This window comes from Hemicordylus capensis, chromosome 3 (assembly GCF_027244095.1).
Source record: "Hemicordylus capensis ecotype Gifberg chromosome 3, rHemCap1.1.pri, whole genome shotgun sequence".
Taxonomy (NCBI): Eukaryota; Metazoa; Chordata; class Lepidosauria; order Squamata; family Cordylidae; genus Hemicordylus; species Hemicordylus capensis.
Window position 1 is genome coordinate 208,267,722 of NC_069659.1, and position 26,764 is coordinate 208,294,485.

Genomic DNA, 26,764 nt, shown 5'->3' on the forward strand with positions numbered 1-26,764 from the left:
TATTTGTTTTGTTTTGTTTGTATACCGCCCTTCCAAAATGACTAAGGGTGGTTTACAATCTAAAACAAACCACTAAAACAATAAAGAGCTAAAACAAAAATTAAAAACAATATAACAACAATTAACAATTTAAAAACATTTAAAAACAAGAATTAAACAATTGCAGTACTTAAAAACCCCAAAACTGGGTTAAAATATTAAAACCTATTTAAAAACCCTCGAAAGCCAGGCCAAACAAATACATTTTAAGGGCTCTCCTGAAGGCTAATAGAGAATTCAAATTACGGATTTCTGCAGGGAGCACAGAAAAAAGAAGCTCACGAACTCACCCACCCCCAAACTGGGGGGGGGGAGGTTTCGAGGGGGTGCCAGACTGAACTGCCCTAGTCTGGTTCGGATCCAGATTGGACTCATATCGAACTGGACCAGCCGGTTCCTTGCAAACCCCTAGCCACCTCCAGCCTCAGGCAAGATGCCTCTGAATGCAGGGGAGCAACAGCAAGAGAGAGCGCTTGCCTTGACTTCTTGTCCATCCACTCATGAACCTGTCCCCTTATCCCATGATTGCTAAGTTTATGCAAGAGCCTTTAGTGGGGAACTTTGTCCAAAGCTTTTTGGAAGTTCAAGTATACCGTGAGCCCAGTTTTGCACGTGTGTGTGTGTGTGAACTGCTGGGATCCACTTGATCCCGGTGGCAGCATGGTGGCAAACCCGCCTAATTAGTCAACCTTAAAAATGGGTATAAGGGAGCAAATGCTCCCTTAACCTCATTTCCCTGGTCATGTGTCAGTCACGGCTAGCAGCTGTGGCTGGCAGACTGCGGGGGGGGGGATCCCAATAATGTACTGAACACTCACGTGGTTCATTATCAGAGCTCTGGGAGTGGGGTGTCCCTGCACCCCAACCCTCAGAGCTACTGGCAGGAGCCAGTGCTTGTCTGGGAATCTGCCTGCCCAAGGAGGAAGAACTGCTCATCTGCGGGGAAGACACATTTACCCAGCCTTTCCTGCAGCCAGCACTCTTGCCCTTCTCACTGCTTGTGAGAAGAGGCTCTATGTCAACCAGATCACCTTTAGCCACATGCCTGTTGACACTTTCAAAGAACTCCAAAAGGTTAGTGAGGCAAGACTTGCCCTTGCTGAAGCCATGCTTCTTCTCCTTTAGCAAAGCCTGTTCTTCTATATGTTTTTGTCCTTAAGTACACTTACCATCAATTTACTTGGCATAGAGGTTAAGCTGACTGGTCCTTAATTTCCCTAATCCCTCCAGGATCCTTTTTTGAAAATTAGAGTTACATTAGCTACTTTCTAATCTTCTGGTACAAAGCCTGATTGTAGAGCATCCTCTCTTGTCACGTCAGATTGATCCAATTCTTCAGCCTCCAAGCCTGAGAAGCTCAGTTCTGGGGTTTTTATATGGTCAGTTTGCTCCACCGTAAGGACAGATGCAAAGAACTCATTCCGCTTCTCTGCAATCTCCATATCCTTCTTAATAATCCCTTTCACACCCTCATCAACTAAGGGTCCAACCGCCTCCCTGGCAGATTTCCTGCTTCTGGCATATTTAAAGAAGTGTTTGTTATTCCCCTTGACACTTCTAGTGATATGATCCTCAGACTGTCTTCTTGCATCCCTTATTATTTCCCTGCATTTCTTTTGCCAGAGTTTGTGTTCCTTTTTGCTCTCTTTGGGCAGGATTTCCATTTTCTGAAGGAATTCTTCTTCCCTTTAATAGCTTGCCTACTTGTTAGCCTCACTGGCGTCCTCCTGGACTTGGTGGTACCTTTCCTTCTTCTTGGAATACATTCCAAATTAGCTTCTATTTTTGTTGTCTTAAATAAATTCTATGCTTTCTGGAGTGATTTGACCCTCCTGACTTTCCCTTTCAGCTTCCTTTTTACCAATCCCCTCATTTTTGAGGTTTCCTCTTCCGAAGTCCAGTGCTTTTGTATTGGACTCCCTTGGCAGTGCTTCACTCACATATAAGCTGAATTGGATCACTATGGTCACTATTCCCCAGTGGTTCTCCAACTCTGACATCTTGCACCAGGTCCTGGGCACCACTCAGGGTTAAATCCAAGGTTACCTTCTCTCTGGTTGGTTCTGTGACTAACTGTTCTAAAGCATAGACATTTACCATGTCTAGAAATTTGGCCTCTCTGTCAATACCTGCATGTCAATTTGCCCACGCTATGTCAGGGTAATTGAATTCTCCCATTATTACAGTTGTCTCTCTCACACACACTGATGCCTCTCTGAGGGAAAGAAGTGGGAAAGAAGAGGGAAAGAAGTGCTTTTAACCATTGCCTTATTTTGTGAAGATTTTGAAATTGATTTACTCTTTTCTAAAACCAGGAGAAAAGAAGGAGCTTGATACTTGATTCCCTAAAACCAAGAATGTCCTAATCTAACTAGAAATGACCATAAAAGGGAAGAAGTGGGTTCATCTTTTGTTACATTTGTATTCACTATGCAGAATTGTTTCATGTCCAATCTTATTGCTTGTCCATTCAAAAGGAGACAATTTTTCAGAGTATTATACTCCCTATAGAGATAGATTAGCTCTTGAAAGCTAAGAGCTCTAGATCATATTTTGGAGGAATTTGTCACTCAGTGATCAAAACCTGACTTTCAACAGAAAAAAGAAGTTTGTAGTATTTATGAAACCTGTAACATCAAATTATTATGATAATGTCTTCCTTTTTCTTTTCCAGGGGTGTAACTATAGGGGGGGCAGGGGGGCACGTGCCCCGGGCGCCACGCCGGTGGGTCACGTGGGGGGGTGCCAAAAAGTGGCTCACCCCCCACACCCCCTGGATCGCCCACCAAGTGTGGTGGCGTGTGTGTGGTGGCGTTGGCGATGGCCAGGCTGTAGCGGGCCGAGCGGCGGCGCAGCGGGTCACCTGCGGCGTTGGCGATGGCCTGTAGCGGGCCGAGCGGCAGCGCGGTGGGTCACCCGCGGCATTGGCATGGCCTGTAGCGGGCCGAGCGGCGGCGCGGCGGATCGCCCGCCGAGGACTACTGCAGAGCAGCGCCGAGCCTGCCTGCTGGCCCGGTGCCGCTTTCCAACTGCGCGCGGCGCCGGGCCAGCAGGCAGGCTTGGCGCCGCTCTGCAGTAGTCCTCGGCGGGTGATCTGCCGCGCCACCGCTCGACCCGCTACAGGCCATGCCAATGCCGCGGGCGACCCGCCGCGCTGCCACTCGGCCCGCTACAGGCCATCGCCAACGCCAATGCCCACCCGCCACCGAATCGCCGCCGCCAGGTATGTGGGGGCCGGGGGGGCGGGGGGGGCGCCATTTCAGGGCCGGCCAGCCCTGGGCGCCGTTTCCCTCCGATACGCCACTGTTCTTTTCTTAGCCAGACAAAATAGCTTTGCAGTCCAAATTTCAAATTTCTAGCTATCACTAGAATTTGAGAGCAGGGAAGAGAAGTTCTCATTCTGGTTTGAAATTTGGGTATAGAAATCAGTGAATCAAAACGCACTTTCAAATGTTGGGATTGACCAAATTATGAAGATTTATACCATTTCATCCCAGTTCTCCTGGTCTCCCACTTGGAAGATTCTGCTCTTTCAGTAAGAGCAGGGCAAGGATGCTCTTCACATCCATTCTGAAAAGGTTCACTAGCAAAAGTCAGGCTCTTGGGCCATCATCCCAGAAGCTAAGTCTGTTCTCTCCCAATAAACCTTCCACAATAAACTGTATGGGATTGGCTTTCAATTATGTAAGCATCACCAGCCAAGTCAGCTTGCAGATAAATTATTTATGCCAAGTAGCTGAATGCACGGCTGCATGAACAATGTGTTCGCATTAATAAACCCAACTGCAAACTCAAAACAGATCTAAAGCAAAAACTGAAGCAGAAAACCCAACATACCACTAGGTAATACCATCACATTTCAGCTGAATTGACTTTCGATTTATTACATTTTCAATGTTAATCTCCAGTTGTGCTAAAGTAATGACTCATTTTGCTTCGTCTTCTATATTATTTGTTTTACAAAGACTGCATATAACCCCCAAAGAACTAAAAATTAGGAAAGCTGTAAATGCCTGTGATTCCAGTGCAACTACCAAATTCCTGCTTTTGCAGATAAGTGTCCTGGATTATATGCAGCAAATTTAAGAACAGTGTCAGTGTTTTTGTTGGAACTGCAATAGGGAAACTGTCTGAGATGCAAAATATCATGTCCAACAGGAGGAGAGTATAGATGTATGTGCCAAATCTCCTGCTTCCACATTTCAAGTCCTAACTTGCATGCTTGTCTCCCAGTGGGGTTTAATGTTTAGGAATACGAGTTAAATCAATACGTACATGTGCTTGTGCATCCATTTGCTGCTGCTTATAAATAGGTTTTCAACTGAGCATATGCAATGATGATTTAGTTCCATTCTTTTCTATTGACATCTCCTCCACTGCCTCCCCCACGTTCCTGTTCCTTAAGGGACAGTTTATGCCTTGGGGAAAGGGTAAACTGAGGAGGAGGAGGAGGAGGAGGAGGAGGAAGAGGAAGAGGAGGAATATTACCAAGGTTGGAGGCCTGCTTGCGGTGGGCTCTGCCCACCTCATTCTGCTGTCTTGAATTTGAGCAGGAGTGCCAAAACCCTCTCCTGAATTCAAGCAGGGCTCATGCCAAAGTTTAGCTTTCAAATTTGAGTACCATCCCTAGGCTCCAGGTTTGAGGAAGCCCTTGGTTGCTCCTACATTGGTTTACTCCGTGATAGTACTAATTGGTCTTCCTTTACCAGGTAGCTTAAAAAAAACTTATTTTCCTTTTTGTTGCTCAGTGGGAGCAATGATTTTGTTGCTCAGTAGGAGCTCTTGGTGGCCTTTGGCCACCATCTTGGTTTCTCAGCTGTGTTCCTAGTGCCATTCTGGGGGATTGTGTAGAAACTCAGATGATGGCTAGAGGTCACTGAAAGGTCCAGTTCTACCACTGCCATCATAAGGATCACACACACACACAAAAAAAACATATGAAAAATAGTGTGCAGAAACTGCTCAATGCCAAAAGGAGCACAAATGGTGTGTATGGGGGTGGGGGCAGAACAGGCACCAGCATAGGACTGCATGAGTTACTGGGCCCCTGGCATTTCCCTGACACTAGGCCACCTGAGTGGGGTTACTGCAGATGAAAGGGTTGATGCCAAGCAACTAGGAGTAGCCTCAGTTGTTAGGCTCAGTAGTTAGGCTCGGTGGGGCATAGGGATGTGCACAAAACTGGTTTTTGCTGGTTTGGTTTTGGTTCTGGTCCAATGAGAATTCTCCTTTACCAGTAATGGGGCAGGGGAGCTTCCGTAAGCCTAGAGAGGACAGGAGAGGAGCCAGTTAGTACTTATTAGAACTATCATGTGTGAGGGCTGCTGCCATGGAAGGTGGGGGGCTGCTCTCCCCACCCCGCTGGCTTCCCCCAGAGTAGCCAAGATTACCAGCAGCCCAGTTCGGGCCTCTGCACATGTGTGGAGGCCATTTTAGTGGCCTCTGCACATGCACACATGCTATTTGTGTGACCATGCAAATTGTGTGGTCATGCAAATGGCCTCTGTACATGTGTGTGGGTAACTAAAATGGCCTCCATGCATGAGTGGAGGTCCCGATCAGGCTGGAGAAGGCCCAATCCTGGCTGCTGCTGGCCCTGGCTACTCTGGGGGAGTCCGGTGGGTGTCAGGGAAGAGCTGCCCCCATCACTCACCCTCGCAGTGGCTGCCACCACTGATGATAGTACTTGTAAGTACTAACTGATATCCCACCCTAACCCTCTACGCTTAGGGAAGTCCCCCTGCCCCTTTACTGTTAAAAGGGAATCCTCGCTGGATTCCCTTTTACCAGTAGAGCACTGAACCGGTTTGAACCTGGTTCAGTTTGAACTCAGATTGGCCAAGGCTTATCCTTTTTGACCCCAAACCTGTTGAGCCGAGCTGGTTCGATGTGGAGCCCAGCTCATACAAAGCCAGCTCGCACAGCCCTAGTGGGGCACAGTTAAAATGAACTTGCCTCCTTCCCCAGATATTGTGTCCTCCAATTAAAGTACATGGATCCAATAGGCAAAACTGCTGCAGGATAAGCAAAAACTGTTCCATGACACTATGGGCACCAGCGGATGAGTTTAGCTACAGCATCCATTATATTCCTAATGGCTCCTCTCTCATGCAAAGAAATGGATGCTGTTCATTCCTATGGGGAAAAGTAGACAATCACACTTTGGGATGTCATGGCAGGAGGGGCAAATCCTAACCCTCATCCTTGAAAATGAAGTGGCTTAGCCTTCACTTATAGCAATCCTGGTGTGTTTGTGCATGTGCATGTGCAGCCCCCAGGGGTCTTGGCAACCAAAACCCTCCCTATATGTCATATTGATGGACTTTTTCTTCTGGTTGGTAATAATAGCTGTAGGCTGCCCGGCTCCATTCCAGTTTGGCCCAGGTAATGTTATTATATATTAAGGATATAAAAATGTGTTGTTCATTTCAATTTTATCATTAAAATGTGTTTCAGTTAATTATTTATTAAAATAGGCTTTTAAAAAATGCTGTTACCCTGTATTTGTGTCTCCCCCACTTTCTATATGTTTCTTTTTTACTGATTTCCATCCCCACCTGTGACTGTTGTAGGCAGAGGAGGTCCTTCCTCTGTGCAGGTGCTTCCTACTGCTGCATTTCCCCCGACAATGCCCTGGATGTAGTGTCAGACCAAGTTAAAGGTAAAGTGGGCCGTTGAGTTGGTGTCAACTCCTGGCACGCACAGAGCCCTGTGGTTTTTCCTTGGTAGAATACAGGAGGGATTTGCCATTGCCATCTCCCACACAGTATTATGCCTTTCAGCATCTTCCTATATTGCTGCTGCCCAATATAGGTGTTTCCCATAGTCTGGGAAACAAACCAGTGGGGATTCAAACTGGCAACCTCTGGCTTGCTATTCAAGTCATTTCCCCACTGCACCATTAGGTGGTTATGTCAGACAAGGCATTGTAGGGGGGAAATGGGGGCCAACAATGGGGGCCACAATGGTCCTGTGGTGGTTGCCAATCTCTTTTTCTCAAATGCACCATACTGACACTGCATCAGGGCATTGCCAGAAAATAACATGGCTGGAGCCAAGAGACAGCTGTGCAGAGAACCTCCAGTGTCAAAAGTATTCCCCACCCCTGAATGCTGAATGGGTGGTTAATCAGGTTTGGGAAATGAACCCAGTTCATAGCCATATGTTGTACATCATGTTCAGTTTGTGGGCCCCGTTCAGTGCAATATTCTTTATTTGATGCAAAGTGAATACACACCCTTCTCATTTCTTGGCTGACCTTAGATAGTTCTAAGTCACATTCCTTCCAATAGATGGGCATAGGCAAGGGCATATCTTGGGGGGGCAGGCAGGGCACGTGCCCCGGGTGCCACTTGAAGGGGGGGGTGCCATTTTTTAAAATTAATTTTTTTAAATGGCCACCAAAAACAAAATGGTCACTGCGCATGCTCAAATGGCCTCTGTGAGGCCCTAGGCCATGCTAGGCCTCACAGAGGCTATTTGAGCATGCGCGGTGGCCATTTTGTTTTCAGCAGCCTTTAAAAAAAAATTTTTTTAATGGCCACTGCACAGGCTCAAATGGTCCCTAAGAGGCCCTAGAGGCCGGGGGGGGACCTTTGCAGACCGCCCCCCACAGCCTTTAGGAAGTCCCCCAAAGGGCCTACAGGTAATTTTTTAAAAAATAATATAATATGTCACTGTACACATATTCAGGTTGGCACTATGTACAGAGAATCAAGGTTTGTGAATACTGATCTGAACTTAGCTTATGAGCTACGATTGTATTCATTCGCACTTACTTTGCTTCTTGTGATAAGTGAGTTAAATGTGATGTCTTAATAATATGGCTATTAATGGTGAGTTTGTCTTTGAATCAATGTGAAATCCTTAGTATTAAGGCCCACTGGGAGTTTCTTGCTCTTTTTCTCTCATTTTAACTGTCTTTCTGAAAGACTAGAATATATTCCAAGCAGTGACACAGTTTACTCTGCATATCCTTCAATTATTTTCAGAAAATCTTGGAAAAGTCAAATTCTCCATTTGTTTTTTAAACGTATATAATAGTGATGCCACAATGCATAGTAGAGAATTAGACAGGCACTTCTGTTTAGTTTTCCAAGTACACTTCCACATAGTATTTGGGTATTTCATGAGCCCCAGCATACTGAAATTTGTAGTTTTTCAGCATTTTTTGGTCTGGCTACATCCACTGCTAAATAGTTTTTGAAATATTAAAAGATTAATGTGCTTGATTTGTATTTTTGAGCTGATATTATGGTAAAGTTATCTGAAAGATGGGTGTCAGATGTTTGGACAGGGGGCGCAATTTCAGTGCTTGCCCTAGGCGCTATTCTCCCTAGATATGCCTCTGGGCATAGGGACACTCATCTGGTATATTTGTAGCATCCCTATTCTCACACCTCTACCCTCCCACACAAGTATCCACACATCACTGAAGGTTCTCGCGCACCTACTGTATGCTGCATTCATTCATTCATTCATTCTGAAACAGTCTGTCTTCTGATTCAGTATTATCTGTTCCCATACTCTGCCAGTTCAAAACTGATCTCACCCACTGCACTTTGTAAAATGGCAGAGAGTATGCACCACATGTTAATTATTCCTACCTTGAATGGTTGGACACCTTGTGGGAAAGTGCTCTAAGCATTTTATTTTTGTCTTAGTATTCTGTTATGGGAGTATTTGCATGCATTTGTGCTAAACAGAGGACTCATCCTACACCCCCAAGACATAGGAGAGGGGGCTGAAACCCAAACTATGACAGCTGAAGTGCAATGTAGATGCACTACACACTACACACTAACTTTTTAAAAGCATTCCCAAAATGTCACCCAAAAAGCTCTGTAGGGACAATGATTTATTCCTTGGTTCATACCAGCTGTGTTCAGCTGGGGACATGTGGAATTATGCTAACTGAATGTTCACATTTTTGTGTGAACATTTTGAGAAAAATGCATTTTTTCCAACCTCCTACTTTCCCTCTCTGCTAGAGTTACAGCTCAATTTGGCTCAGAGGGGGAGTTTGGGGGGACTCCATTGAACAGCAATGGAACTAAAAGCCTTTGGACATTTGGAAATCACATTCAAGGCAGTCAGGTTGCAAGGTGTTAACTTTACTAGCCATGCAAATCCCAGCATGAGAAATAGCTTCCATGCTTCTTTCCTAATGTGACTTCATTGCACCTGAAATTACATTGCAGAAATACTATTTTGAACTCCAGTTTCCCAACGGAAAGCTTAGGTCAGGCAAAAGTAGCCTGGAGGGATACATTTGCCTGATTAAATCTGATATATTCTGAGTATCCTGCCTTGCTTTTAGCTTTTTCCTAGTCCATTTATTCTACATGCACTAAGCCAGTAATCAACCTCAGCACCCACCTATTAGAATGATTACTGCTTTACAATATGTAATGTGTAATGCATAGACCTGGCTGTTTCTTGCATATAAAATATAAGCTGAAAAATTGTGAGATTTTTACTTTGTCATTTACTGCATCCAATTACATCCAGGAAAATAAATGTAAGAAGAAAATACCAAGCAAAATGAACTGGTATTGAGCCAATATAGACTTGGGCCTACAAGACCCCAGTTCAGCCAAGGAGTCAGTGCACACACACTCTGGGCCAATTCATATGTAGCATTACTTATTTCATTTATTTATTTATTTTACATTTATATCCCACTCTTCCTCCAAAGAGCCCAGAGCAATGTACATGGTTATGTTTACCCTCTCAACAACCCTGTGAAGTAGGTTAGGTTGACAGATACATGACTAGCCCAGAGTCACCCAGTGAGTTTCATGGCTGGATGGGGATTTAAACTCAGATCTCCCCGGTCCTAGTCCAACACTCTAACTACACTACACCATGCTGGCTCTTATGTAACATGACATCTGTTTCCATTTGGCTGCCCCCTGAATGGTTTCAGTGATGGCTGTCTAAAGCAGGGATTCTCAGGGTTGGATCCCCAGATGTTATTGGACTTCAACTCCCATAATCCCCTGCCAAATGCCACTGGGGCAGGGGATTATGGGAGTTGAAGTCCAATAACATCTGGAGACCCAACGTTGAGAACCCCTGGTCTAAAGCAACTGCTTGGAATAGACAACAATATTTCTTCTTCCTAGGCCAGGATTATCCCTCCCCAGGAACCAGGAAATATTGGCAAAGGGTATAATCATGCTGGCTGATAGACCCACATGGTTCCTCCTCACTGAAATTACCAGCGCAATATGGGAAGCAGCCAAATGGAAGTGGCTCCCAAACCATTCCTGTAATGGATGATTTGTTCCTCTCTTAGCATCTACCAAGGAATGTTGTTGAGTTGCCCTCAAAATTCTACTGACAGAAAAATTCATGGCATACTGCACATTACTCACACCTTGCAATGAAATGCCATGTACTAGCTACGCAAGGGCACTGTTGCACCAATTCGAAGAATTGCCATTATTTCCAATGGCCATCCATTGCACAGCCGCATTTGCACAATTCTTGCAATTAGCGCAACAGTGCTCTGTGCAACTGCACAATCATTACATTTCAAGGTGCATGTAATGTTGCACAGTATGTCAGTCAAAATTATTGTAAGGGCTCCTCCTCAGGCAAAAGATCTAAGAAATTTCCAGAGAAACCAAAAAGAAACCATCATCCAGGATGGAAGGGGCCCAGACAGGATGTGCCTGGGAGCTGAGCAGGTGACCGAAGGAGGTGGCTGACAGTGGCAACAGCAGGAGCCCCAGCCAGGGGAAGCAGGGAGCTCAGTAGCTCCTGGATGCAGGGTGCTTCAGGTTCTTTGAACCCGTCTACCCTATTATAGCTCCGCCCCCTGGTTTCACCCGTCCTAAAGTTGTCACTTTATTTTTATTTAAAATGAAATATGTAGCTAATTTGAGGGTTCCTTTTCAAGCAAGTGTCTAAGGAATTGCAATTCCATAGACCTAAGGAATTGTCTTATAGAAACAAAAATGTGTTTTTATAAGACCAGCAAAACTTCTCAGTAGAGTTTGACATAGATACAATGGATTATAAAATCTGCCATGGTTCTGGCAGATACAAGTAGAATTGCTTTTCTTAGGAGTGCAGGAAATATATTTTTTTTTGGTGGGGGGGGGGTGGAATGGGAACATTCACTGTGGTATATTAGACAGAGAGAGGATTGGATCTAGATGCAGGTGGGGAACTGGGTGCTCGGCAGTGAGATTTAGTGGGTGATGTTGGGCCAGTCATGCCATCTCAGCCTAACCTACTTTGAAGGTTGCTGATTCACATGTATTAACCCCAAGTTGAGCTCCTGAGAGAGGGCAGGCTACAGATATGGTAAACAAAGTTGTAACTTCTTTGTGAGCTACAGTCTGTCGAAAGGAGGGCCAATGTTAAGAGACAAACTAGAGCAGCAGCACCAGCAGAAGAACCTCGGTCACTCTGATAAACACAAAAATGTGCATTTCCTCTTCCTCTAAGCTTAAAAGCGTCCTGAAAGCTAAATTGCAGCCATTTCCTTCTTTTTAACCCCTGCTGAGCCCAGGGCACGTACACATTTCCCCAACCTCCTGTTAACAACACTCTGTCCTGTTTTTTTGTTTTTGTTTTTTGTTTTCATTGACAGCACCATTTTGTGATTGGTGCCACCCACCATAGGCCATTTTGTGGCGATGCCCATCATCCCTTCTCGGAATTCCAGAAGTGCTCACAGCATGACAATGTTGGGGACCACTAGGTTAATCTAGAGACCTCATGGGAAAAGTGGGTTTTCAGTAGGACTTGGATAGAAAAGGGAGACCACAGAGGTGTTTCTTTGAGGGAGGCTAAGACATAAGTGACAGAACAAGGGATGATTCATTTAAGAAAGCAGGAGGCTTTAGAGCTGCAATGGGTGGCAGAATTGAAGTGTCAAAGGTTATTGGAAGGGGTATGATGGAAAATAAGGGCAGAATGAAATAGGATGGAAGTGAGGCCAGGTTAATTCATGTTAGCAGAGACATTAATGGGTCCTTTATTGGAGTTGTTGCTGCAGGTCATGCAGCACTCCCCTTGGCCTTTGAAGACTTCAGAAAAAGTGGGCTTCTTCTGATGGAAGCTGCAAACCAAAGATAGCACACTAAGTGCCTCAGTGAGAATCTTGAACAAAGTGGACCATTTATATTTAATAAAGCATTTGTTGCATGTTAAGTACCCACGGCCTGTAAATAAAGCATCCATTGAAGTCTAATTATCTTAAGAGGTACATCTAGCTCTTTGTGTAATTAATTGCACATTACACATTCAAATCAATGCATGTGCTAGTGGTAACTCAGCAGACTGGTGACAAGTATTTTACTTATCAATTAAATACCACTGCTGTATCAAATTAATTAGATATCAATTAATGTGTGAAATAGCTATTCATGTCTACGGCAATATCACATAAGTGACATTTAGGCAAGAGTCTTTCATTTTATATTTGAAATTTATGCAAGTATTGGTTTGGGTTTTTTTAAAGGGCAAAATATTTTATTTTTTATTGTCTAACTTTTGCTCAAGAAAGTGCACTATGCATAGATGCCACTGTGGCAGGCTATATTTATGAAAGAAAAAAAAAGAAAGGAAGGAATATTAAGGAGCAAATGAAAGGAAGAGGGAAGTAGAGTTTATTGGGAAAGGTAAAAGTGAATAGATTTTACTTAAAGAGGCACTTGCATGTAAGAACAGAGGAAGAGAGTTGGATGTAAAATGAAAGGACTTTCCTGGGGTTGGGAGCTGCTAGAAAAAAGGGATATAGGAAGCAAATAGGAAAGCCATCTGAGAATTAACTAAGAAGGAGAGTATAGAGAAAGAAGCAGGTATATATAGAGGAGAGAGATCATGGAGGCCAGGGCTGGCCCAAGCCCCATCCCAACACTTTGGGTGGCATGATGAAGTTCCACCCCTGGCCTTTTGTCCCCATCTCCCCATCTCTTCAACTTCCTGTATCCCTTCCACTTCCTCCCCGACAATGCACAAAGTGCCATGCTCTTCTCTCTCCTCCCATCCCAGACCTCTCCTCTCTTGCACCCCAGATCTCCCTCACCTCACCCAACCTTAGACACGCCCTCTTTCCTCCTCATCCCACCCTGGCAACGCCTCTCCCCCACCTTACTTGGCATGGTGGTACTGTCACCACTATTACAAGGGCATGCTGTAATGACCCCCTTTTGCGGGATGTTTTAGGCTCAGGTTGAAAACCAGGTATTTCCCTTAGAAAATCATAATTACAGGCTTAAATCCAAATAAAAATACATTTTATTGGATACAGAGTGAGGTTTGGATAAAATAAAACATGTGGGACATTCCCATGCTACACAGAACATTAAAGATGGTTGACATGTCTAGGCACTAATAGGCACTAATACTTAAACTCTGCTATGTGGATTGTTTGTTGTGTATGTGTATGTGATGCTGACTTGTCATATGTATATTTTATTCTGAGGAGTGAGGGAAAAGAAAAGGGTAGAGGGTATGAAGATGTGAAGGGACAGAGATAGATCCAGGTGGGATTAGCCAATGAGAAATGGCAGGGTCAGTTAGAAGGGCAACAGAGGGAGAAGGATAGGCCCAAACAATTTCAGGGAGAGGAAGTGAATTGAAGTGGATTGGAAGAGCAAGGTGGGCGGGGCAGAGACAGAGTAAACCTGGCAGAACCAAGAAGATAGGATTGGTCTGGTGGACGGAAAAGGGATGAGGGCATGGAAAGCCTGAATGAATTTGGGGAGAGAAAGTGCATCCAGACTTCCAGAAAGGGCAGCAGTGTGAAGCAGAAAGAAAACCCACACAGGTTCAGTAAAGGGATTAGGAAGGAACGGTGAGACTTGGTTTTGTTCCAAGGAGGGAAGGCTTAGCTTCCATGTTAGAAAGTGAACTTCAGAGCAGAGTTATGTAGATGAAGGGAAACTCTTGGATCCTGGGAAGTGAAACCTGGGGAAGTGATGGTCCCTGTGTTGCCAGGAGGCCACTTGCAGGAAAGTGGGTGGCAGGACTGGAACTAAGAGATATTTAACAGCCAGAACACATGGTGAAGGGATTCAAGTGGCTGGAAAACTGGTCAGAATTCATTCATTCATTCATTCCTCAAATTTGTAGACTGCCCCAAACTTCTGTCTCCTGATGTTTTACAACAACATAAAACAAATTAAAATGGAAACCTTAAAACAATTTAAAACCACAGTCATATTAAAAAGCCTGGGTGGGGGAAAAAAGAGTCTTTAGGGGCTTTTAAAAAGTTGTCAGAGACGAGGAGGCTCTTATTTCAGCAGGGAGTGCATTTCAGAGTTTCAGGGCAGCAACAAAGAAGGTCCATCCCTGCATGGCCATCAGACAAGCTGGAGGCAACTGCAGATGAGCCTCTCTGGATGATCTCAATGGGTGTTAGGGCTCATGGTGAAGAAGATGTTCTCTTAAATAGCCAGGGCCTAAGCTGTTTAGGGCTTTATAGGTTATAACCAACCAGCATCTTGTATTTTGCCTGGAAACTTATTAGCAGCCAGTGTAGATCTTTTAATATAGGAGTAATATGGTCTCTTTGAGATGACCTGGAGACCAACCTGGCTGACGCATTCTGTACCAACTGCAGTTTCCAGACTATGTACTAAAGCAGACCCACATAGAGCACATTGCAGTAGTCAAGTCTGGAAGTTATCAGCATATGTACCACTGTTCTGAGTTTGTTTATGTCAAGAAACGAACACAGTTGGCATATCAGCCTGATGCATCAAAGCCTAGGGGAGCCATTCTACCCATGGCTCACATGAGAGAGTAGTCCATAGGAGGAGGCACGATTCTGGTCTCTAGACTTATAAGAGATAAGTAGATATTTCCTCCTACTGGACTAATCTCACATGAATCTGTGGTCTGTACCCTATGGGACGAGGGGACGATTTTGAGAGAAGCAAGCCGATTTTCAAAAGAGACCAATGCAATTTCTCTGTCGGCATAGATGGGTTCTATACACTCTTAAGATGCTATCAGGATTTGCCCAACCCATAATTTTGCGATGAATTTGAAATGATTCGGCTCAGGCAAATAACCTGAGGAATTTTAAGGGGAGTAAACAGAGTTTCATTTAGACCTACAAAATGGCTCGGCGGGCGTGGGGGGGGGGCTCTGCACATCACATCTAGCATTTCCTTTTAAAAAAAAATTATAGCAGTGTCCTTGCATGTTGAACTGAAGTCAGCACCCATGGCATATGACAATGTGTGAATGCTAAGTAGTTTCTTTATCTGATGCGCATGCAGGTGCACTAGGACGAAAACACAGGAACTCACTTTCACTGGTGACCTAATCAAGGCTTTGAACCCAACCGTCCTGAGATGAAAGGCTATTGCACATATTTTTCATTTGAAAAGCCATTTGGAGAGCACATAGACCTTTTCCCCCTGAGAGGAGGTGTCAGATTGATGTACTGCAGCACAAAATGGGAGTGTAAATGTATGTGATGTTCATGGACTGGTGAATAGGGCTAGTTTACTATGAAATGAATTACTGGCAAAACAAATGGGTCAGCTCCTAACCCAGACACTCTCTGCTTTTGTACTTTAAAGGTGGTGCTCACCAACGGAAAGCTGCAAAAGGTGTTGATTTCCGACACTTTCCTAATGATCCTGTCATTTCACTGAAAAATGTTTTTAAGTGCTGCGGAAGATTTGTTCTCATTTTTATTTTAAATGGAGCAAGGACAGAGAAAAGAGCTTAAGAAGGATTGCAGGCTTAGAAATTGCTTATTGCTATATTGTCATAATGGGAAGAATTCATTTGGTTAAGGGCTTTTGGGGTAATAAACGTAGCTTCTAAATTAAAGCAGCCTTCACAGTTAATAGCCAAGGAGACTTACACTGGCTCTGTCACAATGGTTAAAGTGCAAATAAGCACTGGCCTGGTTTATTGCACATGCATTTCTAAGTCAGGACATAGCGGTTGTTTCCATGTCAAATTTTTTATACAGCATTGTCATATTGCTTCTGTATTCTGGAGCTTTATGCTCCCAGATACTTAATTCATGGCAATAACTTGGTATGGCTGAAATCTACTGTGACCAGTGTTCTGTGATTGTCAGGATCCTCGTATCTGAAAAAGCGACTCATACCACGAGGTGTAAGATGTTCATCATCATTTTCATTTCCCCCATCCCTATAAAAGGTCACCGAAAGAAGATAGAAAAAGAGGAGGCAATCCAGAAAAACCTAGTCAAGGCAAATCTCTTTGTGAAGAAATCTGAGACTTGGTCAATGATCTTCCTGCCTGAGATAGGGACATGACCAAGTGAGCTCTCCAGAACTGTATGTTTGTGTCTGAACCCTTTTCAGGCACATAAAGAAATAGGGATGCACAGCGTCTGGCCCAGGGATTAGCAGGCAACACGAGGCCTCTGGATTGACCAGGCCCAGACTAGACGTCGAGACATCTGTCCTTGGCTGGTCAAGAGAGCAGAACAGAACCTGTTGCACTCAGACCCTGTCAACATTGGACATCTCATATTTCAAAATAACATATAAACAAATACAAGTCTAATTAAATACAAAGTTTAATTTACAAGTCTATATACCCTTAAACCCTTAATATACCCTTAAACTATTATTGAATAAACATTACTTTCATATGTCCAGTCTAGTGTAATTTCTCTTACAAGTAGAAGATCTATATAAATTCCCTCTCCTCTCCCATGTAATCTGTATCTATGAAAACATGTAATGTGATTGTTGTTTTATAGCTGTTTCCCTCATAAAAACAAAGAAAACTTAAACAGATTAAACTAAAGATTTAAACAGCAGCAACTCCATTTTCTCCTTCTCCTTTTCCTCCCTTTTTCCTTTCTAAATCCATCCCACACGCTCTCTACAGGATCACCACTGGGACAAACGTCTCAACAGCACAACATAAAAGATCACTAGATAAAACAGAACACATCCCTCCCCTTTATAACAACCAAAAATTGGATTGATTTAAAATCTAGTGACAGTCTTGAAGTTTTTTAGGTGGTCGCCTGTCATGCACACTTCTCCTAAGTCTTGTGTTCTCGGGCCCAAGAGCTGTTTTCTCTTCTGGTACCAAGGATCACACAGCACTTTCATTGGCTTCATCTCCAAGGTAAAAACTGGGGGCAAGGTTAAATTCTTCTTGATTCCTCTCTGGAGATCAGACTCCCTTCCCTCTTGTCTCATAGTATGCATGCTGGAGTCTCGAACTGTTCCATTTCTATCTATCATCCAACAGGACAAAATCTCCTTGGATTTTGATTATTTGTTTTGGTCCATAATATCGGGAACATCCCTTTCTCATTTTATCAAACAACTGTACTCAAAAAGTCCCCCAGCTGAAATGTTTGCTGTTTTGCACCCCATTTCTGATATACATTCAATTTATACTTTTGTTGCTTCTCCCTTACCCAATCGCAAATCTCTGCAACCTCAGGGTGAGATAGCATGGAAAGCCCTATCCATTGTTGCCATTGGGTAAGAATGGTGGTGGCTCTGCATCTCTTCAGGAGTTCAAAAGGTGATTTTCCTGTAGTAGAATGAGGGGTAGTGCAATAAGCAGATGGCATTTCATGGGTTGCCTCTTTACTATGTTGCTGCATAGTAATGGTAAAGTGTCCTGTCGAGTCAGTTTTGACTCCTGGCGACCACAGAGCCCTGTGGTTGCATTTGGTAGGATGGATTTACCATTGCCTCCTCCAACACAGATCCTTTCAGCATCTTCCTATATTGCTGCTGCCCAAGATAGGTGTTTCCTATAGTCTGGGAAACATACCAGTGGGGATTCAAACCGGCAACCTCTGGCTTGATAATCAAGTCATTTCCCTGCTGCACCATTAGGTGGCTTGCTGCATAGTAAAGGAAAGTGTGCTGTCGAGTCTGTGTCGACCCCTGGTGACCACAGAACCTTGTGGTTGTCTTTGGTAGAATACAGGAGGGGTTTACCATTGCCATCTCCCACGCAGTATGAGATGATGCTTTTCAAGACCTTCCTATATTGCTGCTGCCCATAGTCTGGGAAGCATACCAGTGGGGATTCGAATTGTCAATCTCTGGCTTGCTAGTTAAGTCATTTCCCCAAGCCAGTTGTAAACTTTCTTTCACTAATCTTTCATTCCGTCCACTAAGCCATTCCCTTGAGGATGATACAAGGAAAGGGTCCTGTGTTTTATCCCATGGTTCTGGAAGTATTGCTTCATTTCAAATGACGTAAGCTGTGTCCCATTGTCAATCACTAACTCTTTAGAAAGACCTTTCTTTGCAAAAACTGCAGCCATGAACTGGATTACATTGTCTGTAGAAATGTTATCAGCAAATGAAACTTCTGGCCTGGAACAGTAATCCACCATCACTATAACAAATCTTTTCTTTGCGGGTTGGTTATCAAAAGGCCCCATTATATCCAAAGCACATTTTCCCCAGGGACCATTGGGATATTCTATTGGAATCAAGGGGGTGGCAAAAGTCTTCTGCAATTTTTCAGCTAGAACACAAGCCATATAGTGCTGGATTACATCTTCAATGTGTTTGTCCATAGTATATCTGGCCACCAAAAACCTTCTCTGATCACGTTAAAGTCAAGCTCATGCACAGGTGACCTTCATGGGCAATTTTGATCACTTTCGCTTGTAAGGAGGTTGGCACCACCAAATGATCAGTCCTGAGCACCAGCTCATTGAAAAGAGATAGCTCACTCACTATGTGCATGTATGGTTGAAAATGGTCCGGTGCCCTGTTTTTGCATGGCCATCCATTAGTTATGTAATGTTTAAATTCAGTAAGCACTTGATCAGCACTTCAGAAGATGTGATCACTCCATGAGTGGATGAAGCTATTTGTGCAGTTTCTACTCCTTCATCCTCATCTTTTGGGACCTCTTGGCCTAGAAGTGGACGTCAAGATAAACAATATGAAATTTTATTCCGAATACCTGGAATATATTCCATCTGGAAATAAAAACCCATGAGTGTGGTGATCCATTTGGTTATTCCTGGGGTTGCTCGACTTGATCCCAGATAGTAAATAAAGCAGATAGGGGTTTATGGTCTGACCATAAAGTGAATTTTCTGCCCCGCAAGTAAGTCCTAAAATCCCTCAGTACCCAGAAACATGATAGAGCTTCTTTTTCAGTGACAGAATATATCTTATCTGATGCAGTAAGCACTCTGGAAGCAAAGGCAACTGTAACTTCCCTGTCCTCTTTTTGGTAGGTCAAGACAGCACTCAAACCACATTCAGAAGCATCAGTAATTACAACAGTTTTCCTGTTTGTTTCAAAAGAAGTGAGAGCAGAGCTTTCAGCAATGATTGATTTGATCCTAACCTTGCAGGATGCATTCCAGTTAAATGCTACATTCTTTTAAAATGAAGATGCAATGGAGTACCTCCAGTGTCTGTTGCTGGTGTCTATCTTAGGTTTCTTTTTAGACTGTGAACCCTTTGGGGACAGGGATCCATCTTATTTATTTATTATTGCTCTGTGTAAACCACTTTGGAAACCTTTGTTGAAAAGTGGTATATAAATATTTGTTCTTGTTGTTGTTGTTGTTGTTGTTGTTGTCGTCGTCATCGTCAGGAAGTGGTTCATCTGCCTCATCCTTATCATATAGTGAATCAGTAATGGAGTCGACACTAGACTTGCAAACTTTAGCAAAGTGTTTTTGCACCTCTTGCAAGTGACTTTCTGTGCAGGACAGTGAACAAAGTGGCTTGGTGGGCTCATCGGTAGCATTAGTAGCTCCTCCTTTCTTGTGCTGACACTTTCTGGGGCAGTGCCATTTGAGAAGATTGGGTTTGGAAGGATGTTTACTGAACAGCCTGGATTTCAGGAGGTGGGTTTTGGAGTACCAAAGATGACACAGTAAAGAACATTTTCCACCCTCCTAGCCATCTTTATAACATTTTTCAATGTGGGTTTCTTCTCCAATAGCAGTTTTTTACAATTCGGAGCAGTTTGTTTTCACAACAATCTGATCCCTGATCATTTCATCAGTAAAGCTGGAAAACTCACAGGTTACACTTAAGGCCCACACAGTGGTGTGACATACTGATCAATAGATTCACCAGGCAGTTGGAATCTGGAATAGAACTGTCAATGTTCAACAATCACACTCAAAGTAGAGTTGAAATCATCATCTAAGGCTTGAAGAGCAGCTTCACAAGAATTGGCACCCCCTTCCAAGCTGCCAGGAAATGGCAAATGGTTATGTATTCTCTGGCCTTCAGAGCCCAGGCAGTGAAGCAATATGGACTTCTGCTTTGCTGGAGTAAAATTAGGGCTCTTTATGGTGAGGCGGTAATTGCAGAATTATTGATTTGAGGGAAAAGTAGGTTCTCCTGGGGTGGACAATAAAAAAGGTAGTGGTGGGATCTGGGCCATGCTGCAGTGGGCATCCAGTGAACAACAGAGTCCAGGACTCATAAGGAAAAAGAACCTTCAGAGGTTGTGCAGGTCAGAAAGATGTAGAAACAAAAAGCAACCCCGATAGTAGAAAGCAGTTCAGGAATGTAGGTCCAGTTATGCAATGAAATGAGGACACAACAACATTCACAAGCTTTGCAGGCTCACATACTTAGCTGGGGTCAAAATCTCATGCCAAATATTTTATAGCTGCTTCCCTCATACAAACAATGAAAACTAAAGTAGATTTAACTAAAAATTTATTCAGCAATAACTCCATTCTCTCCTTCTCCTCCCTTTTTCCTTTCTGACTCCACCCCTCACACTCTGTACAGGATCACCACTGGGACAAACTTCTCAACAACACAACAGAAGAGATTACTAGATAGAATCCCCCTCCCCTTGCCTCGTGCAAGTGGGAGGGTGTTTGTCCCAGCCCCGATAGGCAGGCCCAGGAAGCAGCCTGATTGGCTGATTTGCCTGCGGGGGCGGGGCTTCAGTTCCCCACCGAGCTGATTTCAGCTCGGCGTCTCAGAGCGTTTTTGGCTTCTGAGAAGGAAGGAGCTCGTTTGCTGTGCTCCTTCCTGGGAGGCCTGGTGGGGGCGGGTGCGCCCGAAAGCGGGCGAGGAGCTGAGTCGGCGGTTGTCCGTCGTGGGTGGCATAGGTGTCCTGCTGTTCAGGGGTCGCTCTTTCGGGCCCGGGCGAGCGCGGCGGTGTTTGCCCTAGACGCGGCGTAGCTCTCCCTCGTGGCGGCGTTCATCACAACGGGGCTTGGCCCCTTGGTTTGTGGGGCACAGTTTCGGCCTGGGGGTGGGGGCTACGGTGCTGGGGTCCTGGGGACACTCCTTGCTGCTTCTAAGGGCTTTTGGGGGTAGTGTGCTTTGGGGGGTGGAGAAGTGCTGGACATCCTGCACCACCGTGGGGTGAGCTGTGGCAATTAATAGGTGTTGGGGCTTGGTTTTTCTTTGTGGGGCCTTCTACCTATAGATAGCAATCGTATGCATATTGCTGAATAGATGCATGCATACATACATACATACATACATACCTACATACCTACATATATACCTAATATGCAGCTCACAATCAATTCCTTGCATTTGCTTTGAAGGGGCTTGGATTGTTTCCTAATTAGGGGTCCCGGTTTTGTGCAGTATGCCAGGAAAGGCTAAGGGCAAGAAAGGGGGGTGGCCTGTTAAACAGCCCAAACGGCCTGCTCCTCCGCATTCTTCTTCAGAGGAGGAGGACGAGGAAATGACGCTTATCCGCGGGTTAATTAGCAGAATGGAGGCTTTAGAAAAGGCGAAAGCTACCCCTTCTGATAAGGGGGCTGGCCCTTCGGGTGGGGGTGGGGTGCCACCTCCTAAGGTTCCTAGGAGGACTAGGGGGTCTGTCAAGCACCAGTTGCTAACCTCTCTTTCTAACAGGCTAGCTGCGCTTGAAAGTGGTCTCAATCCAGCCAGACCAGATCCGGCTGCACCTGCTTTGCCGCTGCCGGCTCCTGAGGTTCCGCTCCCGGAAGCACTTTCTCCATCTTTACCGCCCATAGGACCGGTTGATCAGCCGCCGCTGGATCCTGCTACCCCTCTGGCCCCGGGTGAGCCTGCAACACCTACACCACCCGGCGTCACCAGCCAGTGGCCTTACATTCCCTGGCCGATGCCTGCCATGGGTGCCTGGGGTCCAGCTTCTTTATGGTCACCATACACACAAACCTGGGGTCAGGCTGCATCACTTCCTTTTCCCGGGGTGATAGGTGGTCTGCAGGGTGCTGCGGAACAAGTCTGGCTGGGTAACCGTCCCGCCGCTGGATCACTTAATATTCTGGGGTCTTCTCCCGCTCCCATATCTGAGGCGGGCGGTTCACCTGGCTATTACCCGATGGGGGTTCTACCCTCTCCACAGCATGCCCCCTATGGAGGCATGGGTCTTCCTTTGGGTGGTCACCTACTCCCATCCACTAAAGAGAAAATTCTTAAAGGGGAATACGTGGATATTTTCAGCTTGTTGTTCAGGGAACCTGAGGTAAAACATAAGGAGGGAGAATCATGTAAGGAGCATGAGGCCACAAAAAGGAAGCCAGTAGAAAAGACCTGGAACAACTGGCTGTCCGGCTTCACGATTTACATGGGGGTGATAGTCCAGGCCCAGCCTGCCCGGGCCCCTTCATTGTTGAAGTACATGGACATCATCCACAGGGCTGTCTCTGACTTCGCCGGATCTTCTTGGATCCGTTACGACGAAAGTTTTAGAATGAGGGCTGCCCTGGATCCCACGTTACCTTGGGATGCTCCTTTACAGGAGTTGTGGTTGGTCACCATGTCGCCAGCCCGTCCAGTAGATGGGGATAGGTCAGACAGTGGGCACCTGCTATCTCGGGCGGCGGGGTCTTCGACTCCGGCTGGCATAGGCCAGCAGTGGGTTCAACCCCACCTCGTCTGTTGGGAGTATAATTCCAAGGGCAAGTGCTCCCGATCCCCCTGCCGTTTCAAGCACATGTGTGGGGTTTGTGGGGCCAGGCACCCGAGCAGCTCCTGCCCTAGGGCTAAGTTCGGGGGGTTTGGATTCAGGTCCAAGCAGGCAGACAATAAGAAGGGTCCTCCTCCCGCACCCTCTGCGGGAAAGGGGACCTAGTCCCATTAAGCTAGGGGTCCTTGAGCAGCTTTTGTTGGACTACCCAGACCAAACAGCTGCCTCGTATTTGTTGTGTGGTTTTAGGGAGGGTTTTAGGATCCCTTCCTCGGCCCGGAGGGGTCTCAGTAGCCCTCGCAACTTGAAGTCTGTGGTGGGGAAGGAGGAAGTAGTCATTACAAAGATCAGCAAAGAAGTGGCTGCTGGTAGGGTGATGGGGCCATTTGATAGCCTCCCTTTCCCTGGCCTGAGAGTCTCGCCGCTGGGTGTGGTCCCTAAAAAGGTGCCGGGTGAGTTTTGCTTGATCCATCATCTCTCTCACCCTAGGGGGTCATCGGTAAACGATGGCATTCCCGATAGTCTTTGCACGGTTAGATACACTTCCTTTGATCAGGCTGTTGCAGTGGTTAAGGGCAGGGGCCCTGGGGCCCTGTTGGCTAAATGTGACATTGAAGCGGCCTTCCGCCTGCTTCCTGTCCATCTAGATGATTTTGAGCTGCTGGGCTTTTCTTTTGCTGGCCAGTTTTACTTTGACAGGGCCTTGCCTATGGGTTGCTCTATTTCTTGTGCTGCCTTTGAGGCTTTTAGCACATTTCTTGAATGGGCAGTCAGGCGGAAGGCAGGTCTTTTGGGCACAGTGCATTATTTAGACGATTTTCTTTTTGTAGGCAGAGGCAATTCGGGGGAGTGTCATTACCTGCTGCATTCTTTTATTGAGCTAGCCGCCCAGCTCGGAGTTCCTCTGGCGCAGGATAAGACCGAGGGACCGGTCACCTGCTTGTCGTTTCTGGGGATAGAACTGGACACGGTGTCCAGTTGCTCCAGGTTGCCCCTTAGTAAACTTGGGGACCTTCTAGCTTTAGTCAGATCACTTGGCCGATCCCGTAAGGCCACTCTGCGGGAATTGCAAGTTGTTTTGGGCCACCTCAACTTCGCGTGTAAGGTCGTTGCCCCCGGCCGTGCCTTTTTGCGCCGGCTGTGCGACCTGACTGTAGGTCTTAGGGCCCCTCATCATAGGGTGAGGATTACTGAAGGGGTTCGGGCTGACTTGGCCCTTTAGGAGACCTTTTTGCTTGATTTCAATGGGGTAGCCTTTTGGCGTAGTGAGTGGCTTTTGGAGGCAGACCTTCAGGTTCACTCTGATGCTGCGGGTGGTATAGGGTTTGGGGTTTATTTTCGGGGTCGCTGGTGTGCTGCCAGGTGGCCTAGTGAGTGGGTCGAGCAGGGGATGGTTCGCGATTTGACCTTCCTCGAGCTTTTCCCCATTGTTGTCGCTATCCACATTTGGGCTCAGGAGTTCGCCAACTCCTCGGTTCGGTTCTGGTGTGACAACCTGGCAGTGGTCCAGATTGTTAACACCCAGACCTCTCAGTCTCCTAGGGTTATGGGTCTGGTTCGGGCCTTAGTCCTGCAATGTCTGCGGGCTAATATCCTTTTTCGTTCCCGTCATGTCCCGGGTATTAGGAATGATATAGCTGATGCTCTCTCTCGTTTTCAGTTAAACAGGTTCAGAGAGTTAGCACCCGAGGCTTCCCTGCACCCGGAACCCATGCCGGCCTTTTTATGGGATCTTGGCAAGCGGAAGCACAGCAGGCCATAGCGGCCTCTCTGGCGCCTAGCACCAGAGCGAGCTACGCAGCCAAGCTCGAGGCCTTTTCTCTTTTTCGGAAGGCTGAAGGTTTGGTGGAGGTTTGGCCTGTCCCGGTGGAACAAATTCAGCAGTTTTTGGTTTTCCTTCGTAGGGCGGGTAGGGCACCATCTACCTTGGCTGGCTATTTGGCCGCATTGGCCTTCGAGGCACAGATTAGGGGGGTTGGTGATGCCACCTCCGACCCACGGGTCCGGCGCATGTTGGAGGGGTGGGCGAGGAGCAACCCCAAGTCTAAGGATACTAGGCGCCCATTTACTCTAGAGTTGGTTGCTTCCACTTTAATCTGCCTAGACGGGTGCTGTGCTAGTCACTGGGAGGTTGTCCTTTTCCGGGCGGCTATCTTAGTTGCCTTTTTCGGGGCCTTTCGCCCTGGGGAATTACTTCCCCACAATGCGACCTCTTCTAGGGAGGCGTGTTTTCTGATCTTTCCTTCGGGGCAGGTGAAGTTTCTTTGCTGCTTCGCCGTTCTAAAACTGATCAGAGGGGTAGGGGACAGGCGGTGCGCCTGGCTGAAGCCCGGGATTCGGGTGTGTGCCCGGTCACGGCCCTGAGGCATTACGTGGCATTAGGTCCTTTTAAAGGCGGGTGCCTCTTTTCGCACGAGAACCAGTCTCCTCTCACGCAGTATCAGTTCCTTGCAGTATTACGGCGGGCCCTGCGGGCCGCGGGGGTGCCTATCCAGGGGCTGACGTTGCATTCTTTCCGCATCGGTGCCGCCACTACCGCTACCCGTATAGGGTTGCAGGAGACTGACGTGCGGAAAATAGGTCAGTGGAGGTCCGTGGCGGTCAGGCGTTACGTGCGCTGACAGCGGACGTTTTTTGTTCCAATGCTGACCTGTTGTTTTCTTTTGGCAGGTGCTGGTGGGGCGGCGGTCCCGGTCCGAGTCCTGCTGTTTGGCCATTCACTGGTCTTCTGGGCGTTTAAACGGGCCAGCACCTCTCACTGGGGTTCCCAGTTGGGGTTTGGGGGCCGTGCTTCCATTTATTGGCTGGGCATGCGTGGCATGCTCTGGGGTCAGTTGCTACCTGCTTTAAGGGACCATTTAGATAGGTTCCCCCCTCCTGACATTTTAGTTTTGCACCTGGGGGAGAATGATTTGGGCCGGCGGACTGGTCTGTCCATCTTTCAGCAAGCCTCCTCGGATTTAGTGACGTTCTGCGGGTGGGTTCCTGGGGTTCGGATAATTTGGATCAATTGGCTTCAGCGCAGGGTTTGGCGTGGTGCTCGATCCGGCTTGAACTTGGAGAAAGCGCGTAGGAAAGTTTCAGCGGCCATTGGGAAGGAGGTCGTGGCTCTTGGAGGGTCTGTTTTGCGACAGCCGGATCTGGCTGCTCGTTTTCCGGAGCTCTTTCGCCCTGATGGGGTTCATCTTTCCGAAAGAGGTTGCGACCTGTATCTTCGCAACATCCAGGGGGCTATTGCTGAAAGTCTGGGCTGGCGGGGGGTAGGAAGGTCAAGCTTGGGCTAACCTTCCTTTGTGGCAGGAACAGTGCGGGCTTTGGTAAGTTGGTATAGTTTATCGGTGAGCACCCTTGGGTATTTTAAGGTGGATTGGTCAATCGCTTCCTTGTGGCCTGTGCGGCACGGGAAGACTTTGATTGCCAAGAAACCTGCTTTGGGACTTTACCAACCTTTGGGCTGTGCGGTCCGGGGTGGGTAAAGATCCTAAGCTGCCCAGATCCCCTCTCACATAGGGGGTGGTTGGCTGTGAAGGAACTAGGCGGGATGTACCTGCCTCTTTCCTGAGCCAGGGTGTGTCGCCCCTTTTGGCTTATGGGCAGGATGAAGGAATCCTAGCCCAGGCCTAGGTGCCCGCACTGTTTTCATTTAGGTGATTCATCACCTTACAGTCCGCCATGTTGGATGTTAATTTAATAAAGCGTGGCTCATTTCTCCCACTACAAATGTCTCCGTGTCTTCTTGGGCCTGGGTCTGGGTACAATACAACAATTATGCACTTTCCCTCCCTCAGTAGCAGCCAATAAAGGATAAATGCAGTGGGGAAACCCACAAGTTGAAGATGTCGCATTATAAGTTTTTCATAGCTACACTTTG

General features: G+C 46.3%; 1 protein-coding gene across 14 annotated transcripts in view; it reads left to right on the forward strand.

Annotated features, from left to right (window-relative positions):
* The window catches only part of LOC128351680 (uncharacterized), a 337,204-nt gene extending 310,590 nt beyond the window's left edge, over positions 1-26,614 (forward strand). For 13 of the 14 annotated variants that reach the window (XM_053311423.1, XM_053311419.1, XM_053311424.1 and 10 more), the window contains one exon: positions 21,852-23,588. In XM_053311423.1, coding sequence (XP_053167398.1) covers positions 22,084-23,058 — 975 coding nt within the window. In that variant the 5' untranslated portion in view covers positions 21,852-22,083 and the 3' untranslated portion in view covers positions 23,059-23,588. Of the gene's footprint in view, positions 1-21,851; positions 23,589-25,563 lie in introns of those variants that run through there. The other variant, XM_053311427.1, reaches the window with a different exon arrangement.
* The last annotated feature ends 150 nt before the right edge of the window (positions 26,615-26,764 follow it).